The 19081-nt window shown below is 40.5% G+C and overlaps 1 protein-coding gene across 1 annotated transcript in view; it reads left to right on the top strand.

The window, feature by feature from the left end:
• Positions 1–19081, top strand: part of ttn.2 (titin, tandem duplicate 2) — a 162249-nt gene that overhangs the window by 136310 nt on the left and 6858 nt on the right. The window contains exons 201-231 of the mRNA XM_030787650.1: positions 77–373; positions 916–1503; positions 1589–1891; positions 2036–2332; positions 2421–2708; positions 3395–3694; positions 3777–4079; positions 4254–4559; positions 4664–6430; positions 6541–6834; positions 6926–7204; positions 7327–7626; positions 7725–9791; positions 9900–10202; positions 10302–10604; positions 10731–11018; positions 11325–11624; positions 11720–12025; positions 12156–12458; positions 12587–12868; positions 13160–13753; positions 13949–14239; positions 14343–14642; positions 14929–15231; positions 15341–15643; positions 15742–16326; positions 16439–16744; positions 16841–17140; positions 17227–17802; positions 17907–18212; positions 18468–19061. Of these exons, the coding sequence (XP_030643510.1) occupies positions 77–373; positions 916–1503; positions 1589–1891; positions 2036–2332; positions 2421–2708; positions 3395–3694; positions 3777–4079; positions 4254–4559; positions 4664–6430; positions 6541–6834; positions 6926–7204; positions 7327–7626; positions 7725–9791; positions 9900–10202; positions 10302–10604; positions 10731–11018; positions 11325–11624; positions 11720–12025; positions 12156–12458; positions 12587–12868; positions 13160–13753; positions 13949–14239; positions 14343–14642; positions 14929–15231; positions 15341–15643; positions 15742–16326; positions 16439–16744; positions 16841–17140; positions 17227–17802; positions 17907–18212; positions 18468–19061 (13932 nt within the window). The remainder of the gene's footprint in view (positions 1–76; positions 374–915; positions 1504–1588; positions 1892–2035; positions 2333–2420; positions 2709–3394; positions 3695–3776; positions 4080–4253; positions 4560–4663; positions 6431–6540; positions 6835–6925; positions 7205–7326; positions 7627–7724; positions 9792–9899; positions 10203–10301; positions 10605–10730; positions 11019–11324; positions 11625–11719; positions 12026–12155; positions 12459–12586; positions 12869–13159; positions 13754–13948; positions 14240–14342; positions 14643–14928; positions 15232–15340; positions 15644–15741; positions 16327–16438; positions 16745–16840; positions 17141–17226; positions 17803–17906; positions 18213–18467; positions 19062–19081) is intronic.

The raw sequence follows: 19081 nt of genomic DNA, 5'->3' as shown, positions 1-19081 counted from the left end.
TATAACTGTGCATTTACTACTAAATATGTCAATTTCATTTTGCCCTTTCTTATTACTATCACATTTTTCATTTCAGAAAAACCAAGTCCACCACCAAAGCTAGGAGTCACTGATGTCACAAAAGACAGCGTCTCCCTTGCATGGAGTAAACCAGAGCATGATGGAGGCAGCAGAATCACCAGTTACCATATAGATGCCCTTGAAAAGGGACAGCAGAAGTGGATCAAGTGTGGTGTTAGCAAAACCACACACTTTGTTGTGTACGGCCTTAGGGAGAATGCTGAATACTTCTTCAGAGTTCGTGCTGAAAACCATGCTGGACTGAGCGACCCTAAGGATATGGTATTGCCTGTGCTTGTGAAAGACCAGCTAGGTGACTCATTTCTTATCACATTGTTTCATTCTTACATAAATACAAAAAACATGTTTTCATGGGGTTCCTATGACATAGAATTAGATGTGAACTACAACTTGCATTTGTTAAATTTAATGGCCAAGGCCTTTTCTAGTTGTCAAACTATGGATGAGCAGTGACTAAAACATGAGAATGATGTTCCTTTCTTTCTGACTGAAAAATGTCTTATCTCGTTCTAATATTGATTTTTTTTGGGGGGGGGTAACTGTTAAAGGTAATTTACTGTGCAAAGTAATGCCATGAATAAACAGTAAGTCAGTGGATACTAATGACACACACATATTATTATTGAGGCCACTTCTAGTATGCTGTTTGTTCACCACCTCATCAGACAGTGTGAGTTACAGTAAACACTGTATAGAACACTGTGAATAAATCTGAAATTGTGTGCTAAAAACAACCTTACATAATTATAATTGAAATCAGTTCCAAAATTCACTGTTCAGAGAGTTAATTTGTGGTTTATCAATACTGACTGATGACTTACCTTATCTTAACAGAGTCACCTGAGATAAACATGAAGAACTTCCCTCACAATACGGTCTATGTCAGAGCTGGTTCAAATCTTAAAGCTGAGATTCCCCTTACTGGGAAGCCACTTCCAAAAGTATCTCTTTCAAAGGATGATCATGCTTTGAAGTCAACAATGAGATTCAACTCTGAAGTAACTCCAGACTGTCTCATAATTACTCTACGGGAAAGCGTTGCTCAGGATGCTGGCAGATATGACATCACTGCCTCCAACTCAAGTGGAACCACAAAATCCTTCATAAATATTGTTGTTCTGGATAGACCGGGTCCTCCAGTTGGTCCAGTTGAATTGAGTGATGTCACAGAGGACAGTGTGAGTCTGAAGTGGCTTCCACCATCTTATGATGGAGGAAGTCCAATTACAAATTACATTGTTCTCAAACGTGAAACAACCACTGCAAACTGGGTTGAAGTTTCATCTGCAGTTGCTAGATGCACAATTAAGATCATGAAGCTGAACACTGGCATTGAGTATCAGTTCAGAATAAAAGCAGAAAATCGTTATGGCATTAGTGACCACATTGATTCACCAGCTGTCCACGTGAGCCTGCCATACAGTAAGTTACATTTTAATCATAATTTTGATTTATATCCCATTAAAACGTTTCTGTAAGTAACAAATCTGTCCCATTCTATTTACAGCACTCCCTGAAGCACCTTCAACACCATGGGTGTCAGCTGTTACAAGAGAGAGTATCACTGTCAATTGGAAGGAACCAGCATCTGATGGAGGAAGTCATGTCTTTGGGTATCACCTCCAGATGAAAGACAAAAACAGCATACTTTGGCAGAAAGTTAACAAAACAGTCATCCGTGCCACCCATTTCAAGGTTACAAACATTAATCCAGGCTTGATCTATGAGTTCAAAGTGGCAGCTGAAAACGCAGCTGGTGTCGGTGCTGTTAGCAAGATCTCAGATGCTGTACTGGCAATTGATGCCTGTGGTAAATATATATATATATTTTTTTTTTTCAACTGTTTGCTTTTAAATAATGTTCTGCATATTTACTGCCATTATCAAATCCACAAATGAATGACTGGGAATGATTGTTCTTTTTACCCTTCCTAATCAATATTTTGTGTTTCAGAACCTCCAACCAATCTACGGATCACAGATATCACAAAGAATTCAATAAGCCTTTCTTGGGAAAAGCCATCTTATGATGGTGGAAGCAAAGTCACCGGATACTTAATAGAGAAAAGAGATGGTCCAAAGGGCAGATGGTCAAAAGCAAACTTAACAAATGTAGCTGACACAAAATTCACTGTCTCAGGCTTGACTCAGGATGAGTCTTATGAATTCAGAGTCATGGCAAAGAATGCAGTTGGTTCCATCAGCAACCCATCAGTCACTGCAGGCCCAGCTACATGTGTGGACACGTTTGGTGAGTAATTTTTTGAGTGACAGCTCATTCTCAGCATATTTGAAAATTTTAGCCCTTTAATTATTTTAATCAAATCTTTTACTTATAGGTGCCCCTGAGATTGAACTGCCACAAGAGTACATGGAGCTTGTGAAATATAAGGCAGGAGCAACAGTACAACTAAAAGTTGGAATTATTGCTAAGCCTCAGCCAACGATTGAATGGTACAAAGACGGAAAAGAGGTGGAGCCTGGCCCTCAGGTCTCCATAACAAACACTTTTGATTCTTCATGCATTTCTATTAGGGAAGCAACTCGTTTGAACACTGGAACATATGAACTCAAAATCAAGAATTCTCTGGGCTCAGCATACGCTTCCATCAGGGTACTAGTTCAAGGTGAGTAATTTAAGTGTAGCTTATTACCCTTTATATTTGACTCAAGGTCTGACAATGAAGCTCCAGAATGAAATACCTCTAGATTAGTAGTATTCTTCAACATAATATTTTTTGTATCTTCTAGTGCAAGCCAATGTATTAATATTCTTCACAGAATTTTTGGAGATCAATTTGTGATGGGTCCAGTAAGTAATCCATTTCAGTGACACAGATGCAGAATGAACTTTTTATTGGAACAAACTTCGTTCTGAGGAACATTTTCTTGTATCGCTGTAATAAAACTATTATGACTTGGCACTATGGAATTTCATTTTTCATGGAACACTGTACTGAAAGGATCTTGTTTAGAATCAGTGGACAAGATCTACAGAGACTTAACTGATTACCCAAGTACCCTTTCAGAGTGAATTCCAAGGATTCTTTGAGAGATGAAAGTGACATTGGCAAGCATTTGAATATTATGAAGATATATCATTGTTAGATGACCAGTAAATAAAGCTGTTGCATTTTAAACAAGGGTTTTAATTAATTTAAGCCTGGAACTTCATTGTCTGACCATGCATACCTTTGCAGAAATTTTGAACAGCAATTGTATTCCCTTATTTGTTGTGATTACTAAATGAATAAATAAATGCTAAATGTTCCTTATATTGAAAAATGTTTTAAAATTGTTTCAATATCCTTAGATAAACCTGGACCCCCTGCTGGAGAGATTCAGTTCAAGAAAATCACTGCAGACAGTATAACAATTATGTGGGATCCTCCAGCTGATGAGGGTGGAGCGATGGTTACCCATTACATTGTTGAAAAGCGCGAGACCAGCAGAATTATGTGGTCCATTGTATCTGAGAAACTAGAGGATTGTATTGTCTCAGTCCAGAGACTTATCAAAGGCAATGAGTACATTTTCCGCGTACGTGGTGTGAACAAATACGGCATTGGAGATCCTCTGGAATCTGAGCCAGTCATTGCACAAAATTCATTCGGTAAGCAAATAGCATCCTGATCCTTGTTTCAGCAGTTGTTGTTTGATTTTGTTCTAACCTATTTTGAACCTATTCTTTACAGTTCCTCCTAGTCAGCCCTCTAAACCTCAGGTCACCATGATTACCAAATCAACCATGACTGTGATTTGGGAAAGACCTGGACTTGATGGTGGAAGTGACATTGATGGCTATTACCTGGAAAAACGAGAAAAGAAGAGCCTTCAGTGGTTCAAAGTTATCAAAGACCCAATTCGTGATACCAGACAGAAAGTCAGCAACCTTACAGAGGGAAATGAATATCAGTACCGTGTGTGTGCAATCAATAAAGCTGGTGCAGGACCATATTCTGATGTGTCTAACCTCTACAGAGCATATGATCCCATTGGTAAGCCATATGATATTACATCTTCCCATTTGATGTAATATTTGTGATTCACTAGAACTTGCAATGCATACAATGTATTCGTATATATTTCTCTCTCTCTCTCTCTCTCTCTCTCTCTATATATATATATATATATATATAAACTATTAAATATTTTCTGTTTTCCTATTTCAGACCCACCAAGTGAGCCAACCAAGCTTAAAGTTGTTGACTCAACCAAGACATCCATTACACTAGGATGGGTCAAGCCTGTCTATGATGGTGGTAGTGAAATCACTAGCTACATTGTGGAGCAAATGATTTCTGAAGAAAGGGAATGGGTTGTGATAAGCTCTAAGGATGAAGTGAGAACCACAGAATATGTTGTATCTCACTTAAAACCTGGAGTATACTACTTTTTCAGAGTCTCTGCTGTCAACTGTGTTGGAGCTGGACGACCAATTGAGATGGTTCAGCCAGTTCAAGCAAAGGATATTCTTGGTTTGTATTTCTACTCTGTATAGTGAATTTATTTCAGAAGTGTTTTGTTTTCAAAATATCATGAGGCTTAACTTTTTTTTATTACTCATCTTTTACTCCAACAGAGGAAGCTGATGTTGATCTAGATATTTCTATGACAACTCAGTATACAGCAAAGGCTGGAAGGGATGTGGAAATCATGATTCCACTCAAAGGCAGACCTGCGCCAAATGTCACCTGGAGAAAGGGAGACAGGAACATTGGTGGTGATGCAAAGTATACCATCAGAAACACTGAATATTCAACCACGCTTATCATCCCAAAGGTCACACGTGATGATTCTGGCAAATATCTACTTGAGATTGAAAATGGAGTTGGGGAGCCCAAAACAATAACTGTGTCAGTGAAAGTGTTAGACACTCCCTCAGCTTGTCAGAAGCTTATGGTTAAAAATGTTACCCGAGGCAAACTTACTTTGAGCTGGGAGCCTCCTCAAATTGATGGTGGATCTCCTATCACCAATTACATTGTTGAACAGAAAGATGCAAAAATGAAAGCATACTCCATTGTGACAACAGAGTGTTCCAACACATCATATAAAATTGAAGGTCTGTCTGAGGATATAGCCTACCTCTTCCGTGTTTCAGCCGAAAATGAAAATGGAACTGGTGATACCTGTGAGACTACAGAGCCTGTAAAAGCTACTGAAACTCCTGGCCCTGTAAAAAATCTTGTAATGCTGGATTCAACGAAAACATCTGTAACTCTGTCATGGACAAAGCCTGATCATGATGGAGGCAGCCATATTTCTGAGTACATTATTGAGAAGAAAACAAGGGATGAACAGACTTGGAGCATAGGTGGTACTTGCAGACGTTGCAAGTATGAAGTTACAAACCTGAAGGAACACTCTGTGATGGACTTCAGAGTGTTTGCAAAGAATGAGAAGGGTCGTAGTGACTTCTCACAAATCGGTCCCATAACTGTGAAGGACTTCCTTATTCCACCAGAAGCCAACCTTATAGATTATCCTAGTGGTGAACTAAGTGTTCGCATTGGACAAAATATTAACATTGAATTACCATTCAGGGGAAAACCAAAACCAACTATTCAGTGGATGAAAGATGATGTGCCTTTGAAGGAAAGTGAGAAGATTCGCTTTAGGCACACAGAAAACAAAGCAACTTTGATTGTAAGAAATGCAAGAAAGGAAAATGCAGGCAAATATACTCTGGTCCTTGACAACAAGCTTGTGAAAAATTTCTTTGACATCAAAGTAATTACTCTTGGGCCTCCATCTGCACCTGTCGGTCCCATTCGATTTGATGAAATAAAAGCTCAGAGCATCATTATATCATGGAATGAGCCTGAAGAAGATGGTGGAGGAGAAATTACCTGTTATAGTGTGGAAAAACGAGAGACATCACATGCAGCTTGGAAAATGGTTTGCTCAAGTGTGGTTAGGACAACTTTCAAGATTCCTAACTTGGTCAAGGGTACAGAGTACCAATTTAGAGTGCGTGCAGAGAACAAATATGGAGTTAGTGAGCCTCTAACTTCACAAGATGTCATTGCCCAGCACCAGTACTTACCGCCAGGTCCACCAGGGAAACCTGTGGTGTACAATGTTACAAGTGATGGAATGACAGTGCAATGGGATGCACCCAGTTTTGATGGTGGATCCCCCATTACTGGGTACCATATTGAGAAGAAAGACAGAAACAGTCTGCTGTGGACCAAAGTAAATTCTTCTGTCATCTCTGGAAGAGAGTACAGAGTCATTGGTCTCATTGAAGGGCTGGAATATTCATTTAGAGTTTATGCACAGAACAATGCTGGAATGAGTCCTGTCAGCGAACAGAGCAAGCACAAACTTGCAATCTCCCCAGTTGGTAAGATTCAGGGTTTTTTTCATAGCTCTCAGCATCATTTATATGTAGTGAACCAGTATTAATGTGATATTGATGATCTATGTTAATGTTGTATTATCCTTGTCTTTAAGATCCTCCTGGCACTCCTAATTGTATTGATGTTACAAGAGACACTGTGACACTCCAGTGGGATCCACCTAAACGTGACGGTGGTAGTAAAATTGTGGCATACAGTGTGGAAAGGCGCCAAGGAAGAGCACGTTGGCTGAGATGTAATTTCATCGACATCAGTGAATGTCAGTTCACAGTGACAGGACTTTCAGCTGGTGATCGCTTTGAATTCAGAGTAATTGCCAGAAATGCCGTTGGAACAGTTAGTCCACCATCCCAGTCATCTGGGTACATCATGACTAGGGATGAAAGTGGTATGTATATGTTACACTGCATGTTTAAGGCTCACATATTCTAAACTCTTTTGAACAAAACTAAATTATATCCTGTGCATCTTTTTTTCAGTCATTCCTGAGATTGTGTTCAGTGCTGAGAAAAGTCTCACCATCAAGGCAGGGGAGAACATTAAATTGCACTGCAGCATCAGTGGACGACCTTTGCCTCAAGTCACATGGTATAAGGATGGAAAGGAAGTTGACAAAATGTTGGTTGACATCACAACTGCTATTGGGTCAAGCACCCTCTTCATCAGAGATGCAGATCGTAATGACCGTGGAGTCTACACTGTGGAAGCTAAGAACAGCTCAGGCACAGCGAAGGAGGATGTTCTTGTCAGAGTACAAGGTAAATGTATATGTTGTGTTCATTACTCTGCTCAGTGTTTTGCTTGCCCTGCATTATGAGTGTCCAAGAAAATAACTTTTTGTTATAGTCACACTAAACATACTTTTTTGTGTCTTAAACAGATACTCCTGGACCACCTGAGGGCCCACTGCGTTTCACAAATATATCAGCTGAGAAAGCTACTCTTTGGTGGAGCCCACCAGAAAATGATGGCTGTGCAGCTATCACTCATTATGTAATAGAGAAGCGAGAGACATCCAGAATTTCCTGGGCACTGGTTACATCAAAGTGTGAAGCCTGCTCATTCAATGCCACCAAGCTGATCAAGGGCAATGAGTACCAGTTCCGTGTGTCTGCTGTCAATAAGTTTGGTGTTGGCAAACCTTTGGAATCTGATCCAATAATTGCACAAATGCAGTACAGTAAGTCTGACTGATGAAAATAATTTTGCAAACTAATTTTGTTTGATTGCGACTGTGCAAAAGAGGTTAACGATTACCTATGTCATGTTGTTTCACAGCTGTTCCTGATGCTCCTGGAACTCCTGATTGTACTCATGTGACAGGAAACAGCATAACACTGTGCTGGACAAGACCAAGATTTGATGGTGGAAATGAAATCAAGCACTATATACTTGAAAGAAGAGAGAAGAAGAGCTTGCGATGGGTGAAGGTATCTTCAAAGAGGCCAATTACTGAGCTTAGACACAGAGTAACAAACTTAACTGAAGGAAATGAGTATGAATTCCGTGTAATGGCTGAAAATGGTGCTGGAATAGGACCACCAAGCAGCACATCAAGACTTTTCAAGTGCCGTGAGCCAACAAGCCCACCTAGTGCTCCAACTGTGGTCAAAGTCATAGACTCCACAAAGACATCCATCACATTAGAATGGACAAAACCTGTTTTTGATGGTGGCATGGAAATTATTGGTTACATTATTGAAATGTGCAAGGCAAGTCTTCAAGAGTGGCACAGAGTCAACAACCAAACTTGCATTCACACCACGTACACAACAACTGATTTAGAGCCTGGTGAAGAGTACAAGTTCCGTGTCTGTGCAGTCAATGCAGCTGGAAAAGGGGAAACCTCTGAGATTCCCAATGCAGTGCAAACAGTTGACAGACTCACATCTCCAGAAATTGATATTGACGCAAACTTCAAACAAACACACATTGTGAAGAATGGTGGAACTGTCTGTCTTCACATAAACTTCCGTGGAAAACCTGCCCCTCTTGCTACCTGGACAAAGGCAGATGGAGAACTAGGTGTGATGGTGGATATTAATACCACTGAGACATATAGTACATTGACAATAGAGAATTGCACCAGATACGATGCAGGCAAATATACACTGTCTCTTGAAAATAACAGTGGTCACAAATCTATCACTTTAACGGTGAAAGTGTTAGATACACCAGGACCACCTGGACCTATCACCTTTAAGGATGTGACAAGAGGAGCCTTGACACTCATGTGGGATGCCCCAGCCAATGATGGTGGTGCCCGTGTTCAACATTACATTATTGAGAAGCGTGAGGCTAGTCGGCTGAGTTGGCAAGAGGTCCATGAAAAGTGCTCTCGTCAGATTCTCAGGGTGACCAACCTTGCAATAGGTGTGGCTTACTTCTTCAGAGTCATTGCTGAAAATCAATATGGTAAGGGTGAGCCTTACGAGATGTCAGAGCCTATCATTGCCACAGAAGAGCCTGCTCCTCCAAAGAGGCTGGATGTCATTGATACATCATCTTCAACGGCTACCTTAGCTTGGATGAAACCTGAACATGATGGTGGAAGTCGTATTACTGGATACATCGTTGAAACAAGGGCAAAAGGTTCCGATCGCTGGGTGTTTGGTGGTCAAACCAAATCTTTGAAAATGGTGATTGAAGGCTTAGTGGAGAACACAGAATATGAATTCCGTGTTAAGGCTCAAAACGATGCTGGTATCAGTTACCCAAGAGATGCCCTTTCCCCTGTCATTATTAAAGAGCCTCGTATTGAGCCAACAGCGGATCTTAGTGGCATAACCAACCAGCTCATTACCTGCAAGACTGGCAACTCCTTCTCCATTGATATTCCAATCAGTGGAAGACCAGCCCCCAAAGTAACTTGGAAGCTTGAGGAGATGAAACTTAAAGAAACTGACAGAGTCATTATCAAGACTTCTAAAGACAGAACAACTCTGCTGGTGAAGGACGCCAAGAGAGGCGACAGTGGAAAATATTATCTCACTTTAGAGAATGCTGCTGGAGTGAAGACATTCACTGTTACTGTCGTTGTCGTCGGTAGGCCAAGTCCACCAACTGGACCTGTTGACATTTCATCAGTTTCATCAGAGTCCTGTGTGCTTAACTGGGGAGAGCCAACAGATGATGGTGGAACAGACATCACAAACTATATTGTCGAGAAACGAGAGTCTGGTTCAGCCACTTGGCAGGTTGTGAACTCCAGTGTGAAACGTACCACTATTAAAGTAACACATCTGACTAAATACATGGAATACACCTTCCGTGTCTGTGCTGAGAACAAATTTGGTGTGAGCAAGTCCATTGATTCTCAGGCTATTGTTGCTGAACATCCATTTGGTAAGAAAATTAAAAGAATACATTTTTCAAGGTCTATGTTATAGTAAACTTGCATAAAGTAAATTTGCATAAGTAATGTTAAAATAATGCTGTTTTGTTCTTATTTAGTTCCACCAAGTCCACCAACACGACCAGACGTGGTGTCAGTAACTGCTAATGCCATTTCAATCCGATGGGATGAGCCTTATAATGATGGTGGAAGTAAGATAATTGGATATTGGATTGAGAAGAAGGAGCGCAACACAATCCTGTGGGTTCGGGAGAACAAGATTCCTTGCCTTGAGCGCCACTGCAAAGTGTCAAATCTTATTGAAGGACTTGAGTATCAGTTCAGAGTGTATGCCATGAATATTGCTGGCCTGAGCAAAGCCAGTGAAGCCTCAAGGCCTGTAGTAGCTCTGAATCCAGTTGGTATGTTTTAAAGTCAATATAAGAATATATTGTTTAATTTGATGTGTTACATAAATTGCTGTTGTGCTAACACAGCTGTCACATTCATCGTCCATGTAGATCCTCCTGGGAAACCAGAAGTTTATGATGTCTCAAGATCCTCAGTTTCTATTAAATGGTCTGTACCATTTAATGATGGTGGCAGCAAGATTGTAGGATATGTGGTCGAACGAAAGACATCTGATGATGAGGATGCTCGCTGGTTGAAATGCAATTACACCACCATCACGGACACTTTCTTCACAATCACATCACTTAATGAGGGAGAGGCATATGAATTCCGTGTCATTGCTAGAAATGGTGCTGGAGTTCACAGTATGCCCTCTGAATCGACGGGACCAGTGACATGCAAGGATGAATACAGTAAGATATAACTCTATGGTATAATTTTATATGTTACAAAAAACAACAGCAACAACAAAAAACAATCAAACAGTATAACAAGGATGTAATTAATGATTTCAATGCTCACTGTTTTTGTTTTTTTAGCTCCTCCAAAGGCTGAGTTAGACAGCAAACTTGGAGAGACCGTTACCATTAGAGCTGGATCAGACCTTGTTCTTGATGCTGCTGTCGGAGGCAAACCTGAACCCAAGGTCTTCTGGGCAAAGGGAGATAAAGAATTGGAGCTTGGTGAAAAGTACTCCTTGACTTACACCAGCACACGTGCAATGGCAATAATAAAGTCTTGTGACAGAAATGACACTGGAAAGTATGTCTTGACTGTGAAGAATGCCAGTGGAATCAAGACAGCTACTGTTAATGTTAAAGTTCTAGGTATGTACAAAATATTGATATTTTGAAAGAAAGAATAGCAAACACTATGGTTGACATAGAATGCACATAATGCTCATAATATGACTGTATTATAGCAAATTTTATAAAGACTTGTATCTGTTTTGTAACAGTAACTGTCTGAATATTTGGTTATATGCTATATGTTGTAAACATGCAGACCAATATGTTCCAAAACCTTATATACTTTATAAAGGTGTATTGTGTCTATGAAATGTGTTAACAAAATCTGTAAGCACCATCTTGTATATTTCCTGTACCTCTTACAATATCTTTTGGAAATTCCAGACACGCCTGGACCACCTGCAGATAAGATCATTATCAGCAGGGTCACTGAGGAAAAATGTACAATATCTTGGAAAATACCTCTTGAGGATGGTGGAGATTCTGTCACTCACTATATTGTGGAGAGACGAGAAACTAGCAGACTGAACTGGGTAGTCGTTGAAACTGAGTGCAAGACCCTGTCTTGTGTCAGCACAAAACTGATCAAGAATAATGAGTACATCTTCCGTGTCAGGGGCGTAAACAAGTATGGCCCTGGTGTGCCCTTGGAGTCTGAACCAATAATTGCAAGAAACGCATATAGTAAGTAAATGATGTATATGCAGTAGTGTTTGGCATTTACACAAAAAAAAAAACAAAAAAAACTGACTCTAATGCTACTTGTTACTGTGTCATAGCTATTCCAACACCTCCTGGAGCTCCAGAAATCACTGCTGTGGGCAAGGAACATGTTATCATTGAATGGATGAAACCAGAGAGCGATGGTGGTAGTGAAATTAAAAATTACCTTGTGGATAAACGTGAGAAGAGCAGCGTCAGATGGACAAGAGTGAACAAAACCTTCACAATATATGACACAAGACTCAAGATTACTGGTCTTTTGGAAGGTAGTGATTACCAGTTCCGTGTAACAGCTGTCAATGCTGCTGGTAACAGTCTACCAAGTGAAGCATCGGAATATGCCTTCTGTAGAGATCCAACATGTGAGTAACAATGTGCCAAAATGATAAATTATTTGGGTGCTGACAACGTTAAATTTTAAGCATTCTAAATAATGTCTAATCATTACCATGGGATGGTAACGTAACCATATTTTGTTTTTTCTTACTATAGATACACCTGCTCCTCCATCTGTTCCTCGAATCACAGATACTACCAAACATAGCATTAGTATGACATGGACTAGACCAATGTATGATGGTGGTTCTGATGTCACGGGCTATGTTGTTGAGATCCTTGAGGAGGGAACAGAGCAGTGGTATAGAGCTCACCAAAAGACACTGAGTACCACAGAGTATACTGCAGCTGGTCTTACAAGTAACAAGAAGTACCGCTTTAGAGTGGCTGCGGTCAATGCAAATGGCACAGGGGAATTCAGTGAGGGCAGTGTGGAGACTGTGCCCTTAGAGAGAACTGGTAAGCTTTCATGATTTATGGCAGTGCTTCCAGTTTAACGTCTTTTGTGGGTTGGGCAAAGTGTGTGGCATTGTGCTCTTAACAAAGTTACACAATATAGATAATCTAATATATTTTCATTCACTCAGAAATTCCTGATCTTGAACTTCCTGATGACTTGAAGAAGACTGTTTGCCTGAGAGCGGGAAGTACTCTACGTCTGTTTGTGAACGTAATTGGAAGACCTGCTCCAGTAGTTGCATGGAGAAAACCTGGCATAGACCTCCAAAGCCGCGGATACATTGAGACCACAGAAAGCAGCACAGTTTTGACTGTTGAGAAAGTTCATCGTTACGATGCTGGAAAATACACCGTTGAAGCCGAGAATCCTTCTGGCAAGAAGACAGCTACAATTCTTGTCAAGATTTATGGTGAGACATGTTTATACTTTTTCACATTGTGATTTAGGCAGATAGACCCATTTTGATTTCCTGCTAACTGTGCAATAAAACATGAAAGTGTCCACAATTATTAGCCCAATGCAAGGTGATCATTTGTTTACAATACAAATGACATTTCCCACACTATTGCATTCCCCTTTTGGATTATTAAAAATGGATCTACAGGACCATTATGGAGCTCCCATGTGTGGATTGATCCATGTTTTTAATGAGGAACAGTAACGAGGAAGTAAACTTTAATACTGCATCATTGTTTTTCAGACACCCCTGGACCACCTGGTGCTGTCAAAGTCAAGGATTACACCAAAGAGTCAGTGGTTATTACATGGGATGTTCCAAGTGTTGATGGTGGTGCACCCATCAACAACTACATAATTGAAAAACGTGAAGCATCCATGAAGTCCTTCAAAACGGTCACATCCAAGTGTAGTAAAACATTATTCAGAATAACCGGGCTTGAGGAGGGTGTACGGTACTTCTTCAGAGTTTTGCCAGAAAACATATATGGCATTGGAGAACCCTGTGAAATTAGTGATGCAGTGTTGGTCTGTGAAGTTCCATCTGTTCCTCAAGATTTGCAGGTTATTGATGTAACCAAGTCCACAGTCATTCTTGGATGGGAAAAACCACTTCACGATGGTGGTAGCAGACTTACTGGATATGTCATAGAAGCCTGTAAGGCTGGAACAGATAGGTGGATGACTGTTGCCACTGTGAGATCATCAGTGTCCCAGCAGACCATATCCTCTCTGAATGAGCACGAACAATACTTCTTCAGGATCAAAGCTGAAAATAGCAGAGGACTCAGTGAAGCCAGGGAGATCATGACACCTGTAACAGTACAAGAACAGAAGGGTATGTCATATTAAATTTGTTCAATAATATATTAAAAATTTGTTTAAATAATATATTGAATAACTCTTAATATTATGTTTAATGCTATATTTTAAATGGGATTATTTACTGAATGTTTTGACAGTGTAAAACTGCTTATTTCTTTTTATTGTTTTTGAGATCCACCAGTGTAACCAGTCAGTATTGTTATTACAGTTATGCCCAAAATTGATTTGGCTGGCATACCTCTGAAGATTGTCCATGTACCTGCTGGCAAGCCCATTGAGATCAACCTTCCAATCAAAGGAAGACCTGCTCCAACTTGCTCGTGGTTCTTTGAAGGAGTTTTAATGAAGGACAAGCTTGACCGCATCAAGATTGAGACCACCACTAAATCCACCAAACTTACAGTCCGTGAAACTACAATTGATGACACTGGTGACTACACCCTGGAAGTAAAAAACAGCATAGGAATTGCAACCGAGATCATCAAAGTCGTGATCCTTGGTAAGAGGAGTTTTGTTTGAAAACCAAACAATAAAAGACTAAGTCAGAAAAAAGTATGATCTAGCAGCATTTTTAAAACTGATTAAATGTTTCTTCTTCTTAGATAAACCTGGAATACCTGTTGGGCCTCTTAAAATTGAGGAGGTTGATGCTACATCTGTCACTGTCAGCTGGCAGCCACCCGAGAAGGATGGTGGTGCCAATGTCAGTGGCTATGTTGTTGAGCAGCGTGATGCTCATCGTCCAGGATGGTTACCTGTTTCTGAATCTGTCACAAGACCCACATTTAAGTTCACCAGGTTGACAGAGGGAACTGAATATGTATTCCGTGTTGCTGCAACAAATCGCTTTGGCGTCGGAGGATTCTTGCAGTCTGAAGTTGTTGAGTGCAAGAGTGCCAAGAGTAAGTCCTGCAAAAAACATTTTATATATCAGAATAATGCTGTACATACTGTAAGATATAGCATCACTTACTGCAGTATTCACTACACCTGCACTTATCTGTAAATAATACTATGTTTTTGCACTTCTGGTTAGATGCTACTGCATTTCATTGACTTTGTACCTGTACTCTGCACAATGACAATAAAGTTGAATCTAATCTAATCTAATCAAATCTAATCTAATCTAATGTGACTGAATGGCAAGTAATGTGATGGAAGTAATCATTCGATTTCTGTCCATTTCAGCTGTTCCTGGAGCACCAAGTACACCTGAAATATTTGACGTGTCTCATGATGGTATGACTCTGACCTGGCAACCACCAGAGGATGATGGTGGCTCACATGTGGCTGGTTACATCATTGAGCGCAAGGAGGTCAGATCTGACAGATGGGTGCGCATCAACAAGAATCCAGTGACAATGACTAGATTCAGATCCACAGGACTCATTGAAGGTCTTGAATATGAACATAGAGTAACAGCCATCAACTCAAGAGGCACTGGCAAACCAAGTGCAAGTTCTAAACCCGCAATTGCAATGGATCCCATTGGTATGTACCAATGATTGACAGTATCGTATTTGTACCCATGCACTGAAATATATCTAAGAATTATTTTGGAATATGTATGCACTAATAGTTCAATTTTGCACCTAAACAGAGCCCCCAGGTGCACCGCAAAACCCAAGAGTCACAGATACCACCAGGAGTTCTGTGTCCCTTGCATGGTTACCACCTGAAGAAGAGGGAGGTTCCACTATCACTGGTTATCTCATTGAGATGCAGAAGGTTGACCAGGTTGAATGGACAAAGTGTAACACAACACCTACAAAGATCTGTGAATACACATTGACACATATGCCACAAGGTGCTGAGTACAAGTTCCGTGTGATGGCATGCAATGCTGGCGGAGCTGGAGAACCTGCTGAGATTCCAGGAATAGTAAAAGTTACAGAAATGCTTGGTAAGATAAAATACTCAATACATTTCTTAATCATGTCATATTGTGTGTTCTGAAACCTATACAGCTGATATTTCTCTCTTCTCTTATTTTCCCAACAGTATATCCTGATTATGAACTTGATAGCATTTACCAGGAGGGCTATATTGTCAGGCAAGGTGGAGTCATCAGATTGTCTATTCCCATTAAGGGCAAGCCATTCCCAACCTGCAAGTGGACAAAGGAGGGTCGTGACATTTCTCACAGAGCCATGATTGCGACTAGTGAAGACCTCACTGAGTTAGTGATCAAAGAGGCACACAGAGATGACACTGGCACCTATGATCTTGTACTAGAGAACAAATGTGGCAAGAAAGCTGTGTACATTAAGGTTAAAGTCATTGGACGCCCAGACCCACCTGAAGGTCCTCTAGAATTTGATGATATTCAAGCTCGTTCTGTAAGAGTGAGCTGGAGACCTCCTTCAGATGATGGCGGCTCTGATATCCTTGGTTATATTGTGGAGAGACGTGAAGTTCCAAAAGCGGCCTGGTACACTGTGGATTCACGAGTAGTTGACACATCCTTGGTGGTTAAAGGGCTGAAGGAAAATGTGGAGTATCACTTTAGGGTGACAGCTGAGAACCAGTTTGGTACAAGCAGATCTCTGAAATCAGATGAATCTGTCACCCCAAAGACTCCTCTCTGTAAGTATAATTTTTTTATACTGTGAACATTTATCTAGATAGATAAAAGACATGAGAGAACATTTATTTACATTTGATATGACCACATTATCACTTCTTTTGTTGCCTGTAGGTCCACCAGAGCCTCCCAGCTTCCCTCCAGAAATTATGGATGTCACAAAGAGCACTGTGGGTCTCTCTTGGTCAAGGCCAAAAGACGATGGTGGCTCTCGTGTCACTGGATACTATGTGGAGAGAAGGGAAGTATCAACAGAGAAGTGGGTGCGACACAACAAGACCCACATCACCACAACCATGTATACACTCACTGGACTTATCCCAGATGCAGAATACCAATTCCGTGTGATTGCACAAAATGACATTGGTCAGAGCGAACCAGGACCTGTATCTGAATCAGTTGTGTGCAAAGATCCATTCGGTAAGTATGAAACTAACCTTGACTGAGGTATGATGTTTGTTTGCTGACACTGTAAAGACTCTCATTGTCTCTGATATTTCATTTTTCTCATGAAAGACAAACCAAGCCAGCCAGGTGAGATTGATATAATCTCAGTTGCCAAAGACTGCATCACCATTCACTGGCAGCGCCCAGAATATGATGGCAGAAAAGAGATCTTGGGATACTGGATTGAGTTCAGACAAGCAGGCGAAAGTGCCTGGAAGAAGTGCAACAAGGAGCGTTCAAAGGACAGACAGTTTACCATGGGAGGTCTGATGGAAGCTACAGAATATGAATTCAGAGTTTTTGCTGAAAACGAAGCTGGACTGAGCAGGCCACGAAGAACTGCCATGGGCATCAAAACTAAACTGAGTGGTATGTAAAATAACCATAGATTATGTCAATGTCAGACTCTTTTATGTTTAGGTGAATGATAACATAACCTCCTTGTTTTCTTGCAGTTGGAGAGGCTCCTAGTCTTAAAGAAGAGATTAAAGATGTCACTACGAAACTGGGTGAATCAGGAACTTTGACATGCCAGATTATCGGAAGACCTCTTCCAGAAATTAAATGGTACAGATATGGAAAAGAGCTCATCCAAAGCCGAAAATACAAGATGAGCTCTGATGGCCGTAACCACTCCTTGACAATACTGACAGATGAACAAGAAGATGAAGGGCTTTACACTTGCCGAGCTATCAATGAAGCAGGTGAAATTGAGACCAGTGGAAAGCTTTTCCTGCAGGCTGCGCCTCAGTTCCATCCTGGATTCCCACTGAAAGAGAAATACTACGCAGGTTGTGGCACAAGCCTTCGTATCCATGTTGTCTACATCGGTCGTCCAATTCCACAAATAATGTGGTTCTACGGCAAGAAGCCACTCAATGCATCAGAAAATGTTATCATTGAAAACACTGAGAATTACACTCATCTCGTTGTCCGGAATGTCCAGCGCAAGAAAAATGCTGGAAAGTACAAGGTACAGATGAGCAACAAATTTGGTACAGTGGACACAGTTCTCCGTGTTGAAATACAAGGTATGGCCTTTTTTTTTAAACTGAACACTCTGACATCCTGAAACACTATAAATTAACCACCATTAAAGCACAGATGTAAATATAATTAATGTCTTTCATTTCAGATAAACCTCTCATGCCAGAGGGACCAATTGTTGTTGATGCTCTGTTGAAGAACTCGGTGATCATAAGCTGGAAACCACCTAAAGATGATGGTGGATCAATGATTACAAACTATGTTGTGGAGAAACGGGAAGCAAAGGAAGGCGAGCAGTGGCATCTTGTCTCATCTTCTGTCTCAGGAACAACTTGCAGAATTCCAAACCTCGTTGAAAGTGCTGGATATTACTTCCGTGTTTCTGCTCAAAACCAGTATGGAATCAGTGAGCCACTAGAGATTGCCTCTGTTCTCATTATCAAGAGTCCATATGGTAAGTAGTATTAATAATATTTGTCTTTGGAGTAATGTAACAATACGTTTACTACAAATAAGTACTGTGACCTAAAGCAGAGTTAATGGGAAAGTCTTTGCTTAAAAGTTGAAATAGAAAAAAAAAATCTGTTATTTGTAAAAGTCCTGGAATTTTATCACTGCTGACATTAACATACAGTAAAAGTATGAGTGTATAGGAGTGATCATAATCATGCACAGTACAAAGTAAATATTCTGTTGCTCTGTTTTGCAGAAAAACCTGGAATTCCTCAACAGCCAGTTGTTACTTCTGTCACAAAGGATTCATGCGTTGTGTCTTGGAAACCACCATCCAGTGATGGAGGTGCCAAGGTTAAAAATTATTACCTTGAGAAGAGAGAGAAGAGACAGAATAAATGGATTGCTGTAACAACTGCTGAAATCCACGAGACTGTCTACAATGTGACAGGCCTAATTGAAGGCTTTGAGTATGAATTCCGTGTCAAATGTGAGAACATAGGAGGTGAGAGTGATTGGAGTGAGGTGTCAGAACCAATCATTCCCAAGGCAGATACAACACCTCGGGCTCCAGTATTCAAAGAAGAACTACGAGACATGTGTGTCAAATACAAAGCCAATGCTACTTTTGTTTGCAAAGTTGTTGGAAATCCAAAACCAGTCATTAAATGGTATAGAGGTGGCAAAGAAATTCTGCCTGATGGAGAGAAGATCAAGGTACAAGAATTCAAAGGAGGTTATTATCAACTTGTTATCAGTAATGCTGATGAGAATGATGCTACTACCTATCAAATCAGGGCCACAAACCAAGAGGGATCAATCTCTACAACTGTCACTTTGGAAGTTGAAGGTAAGCTTTTTATTCTTTAG

This window comes from Chanos chanos, chromosome 10, assembly GCF_902362185.1.
Source record: "Chanos chanos chromosome 10, fChaCha1.1, whole genome shotgun sequence".
In the NCBI taxonomy this organism is placed as follows: Eukaryota; Metazoa; Chordata; class Actinopteri; order Gonorynchiformes; family Chanidae; genus Chanos; species Chanos chanos.
The sequence above is the reverse complement of the archived record's forward strand: the minus strand, read 5'-3'. Positions and strand labels throughout refer to the sequence as shown.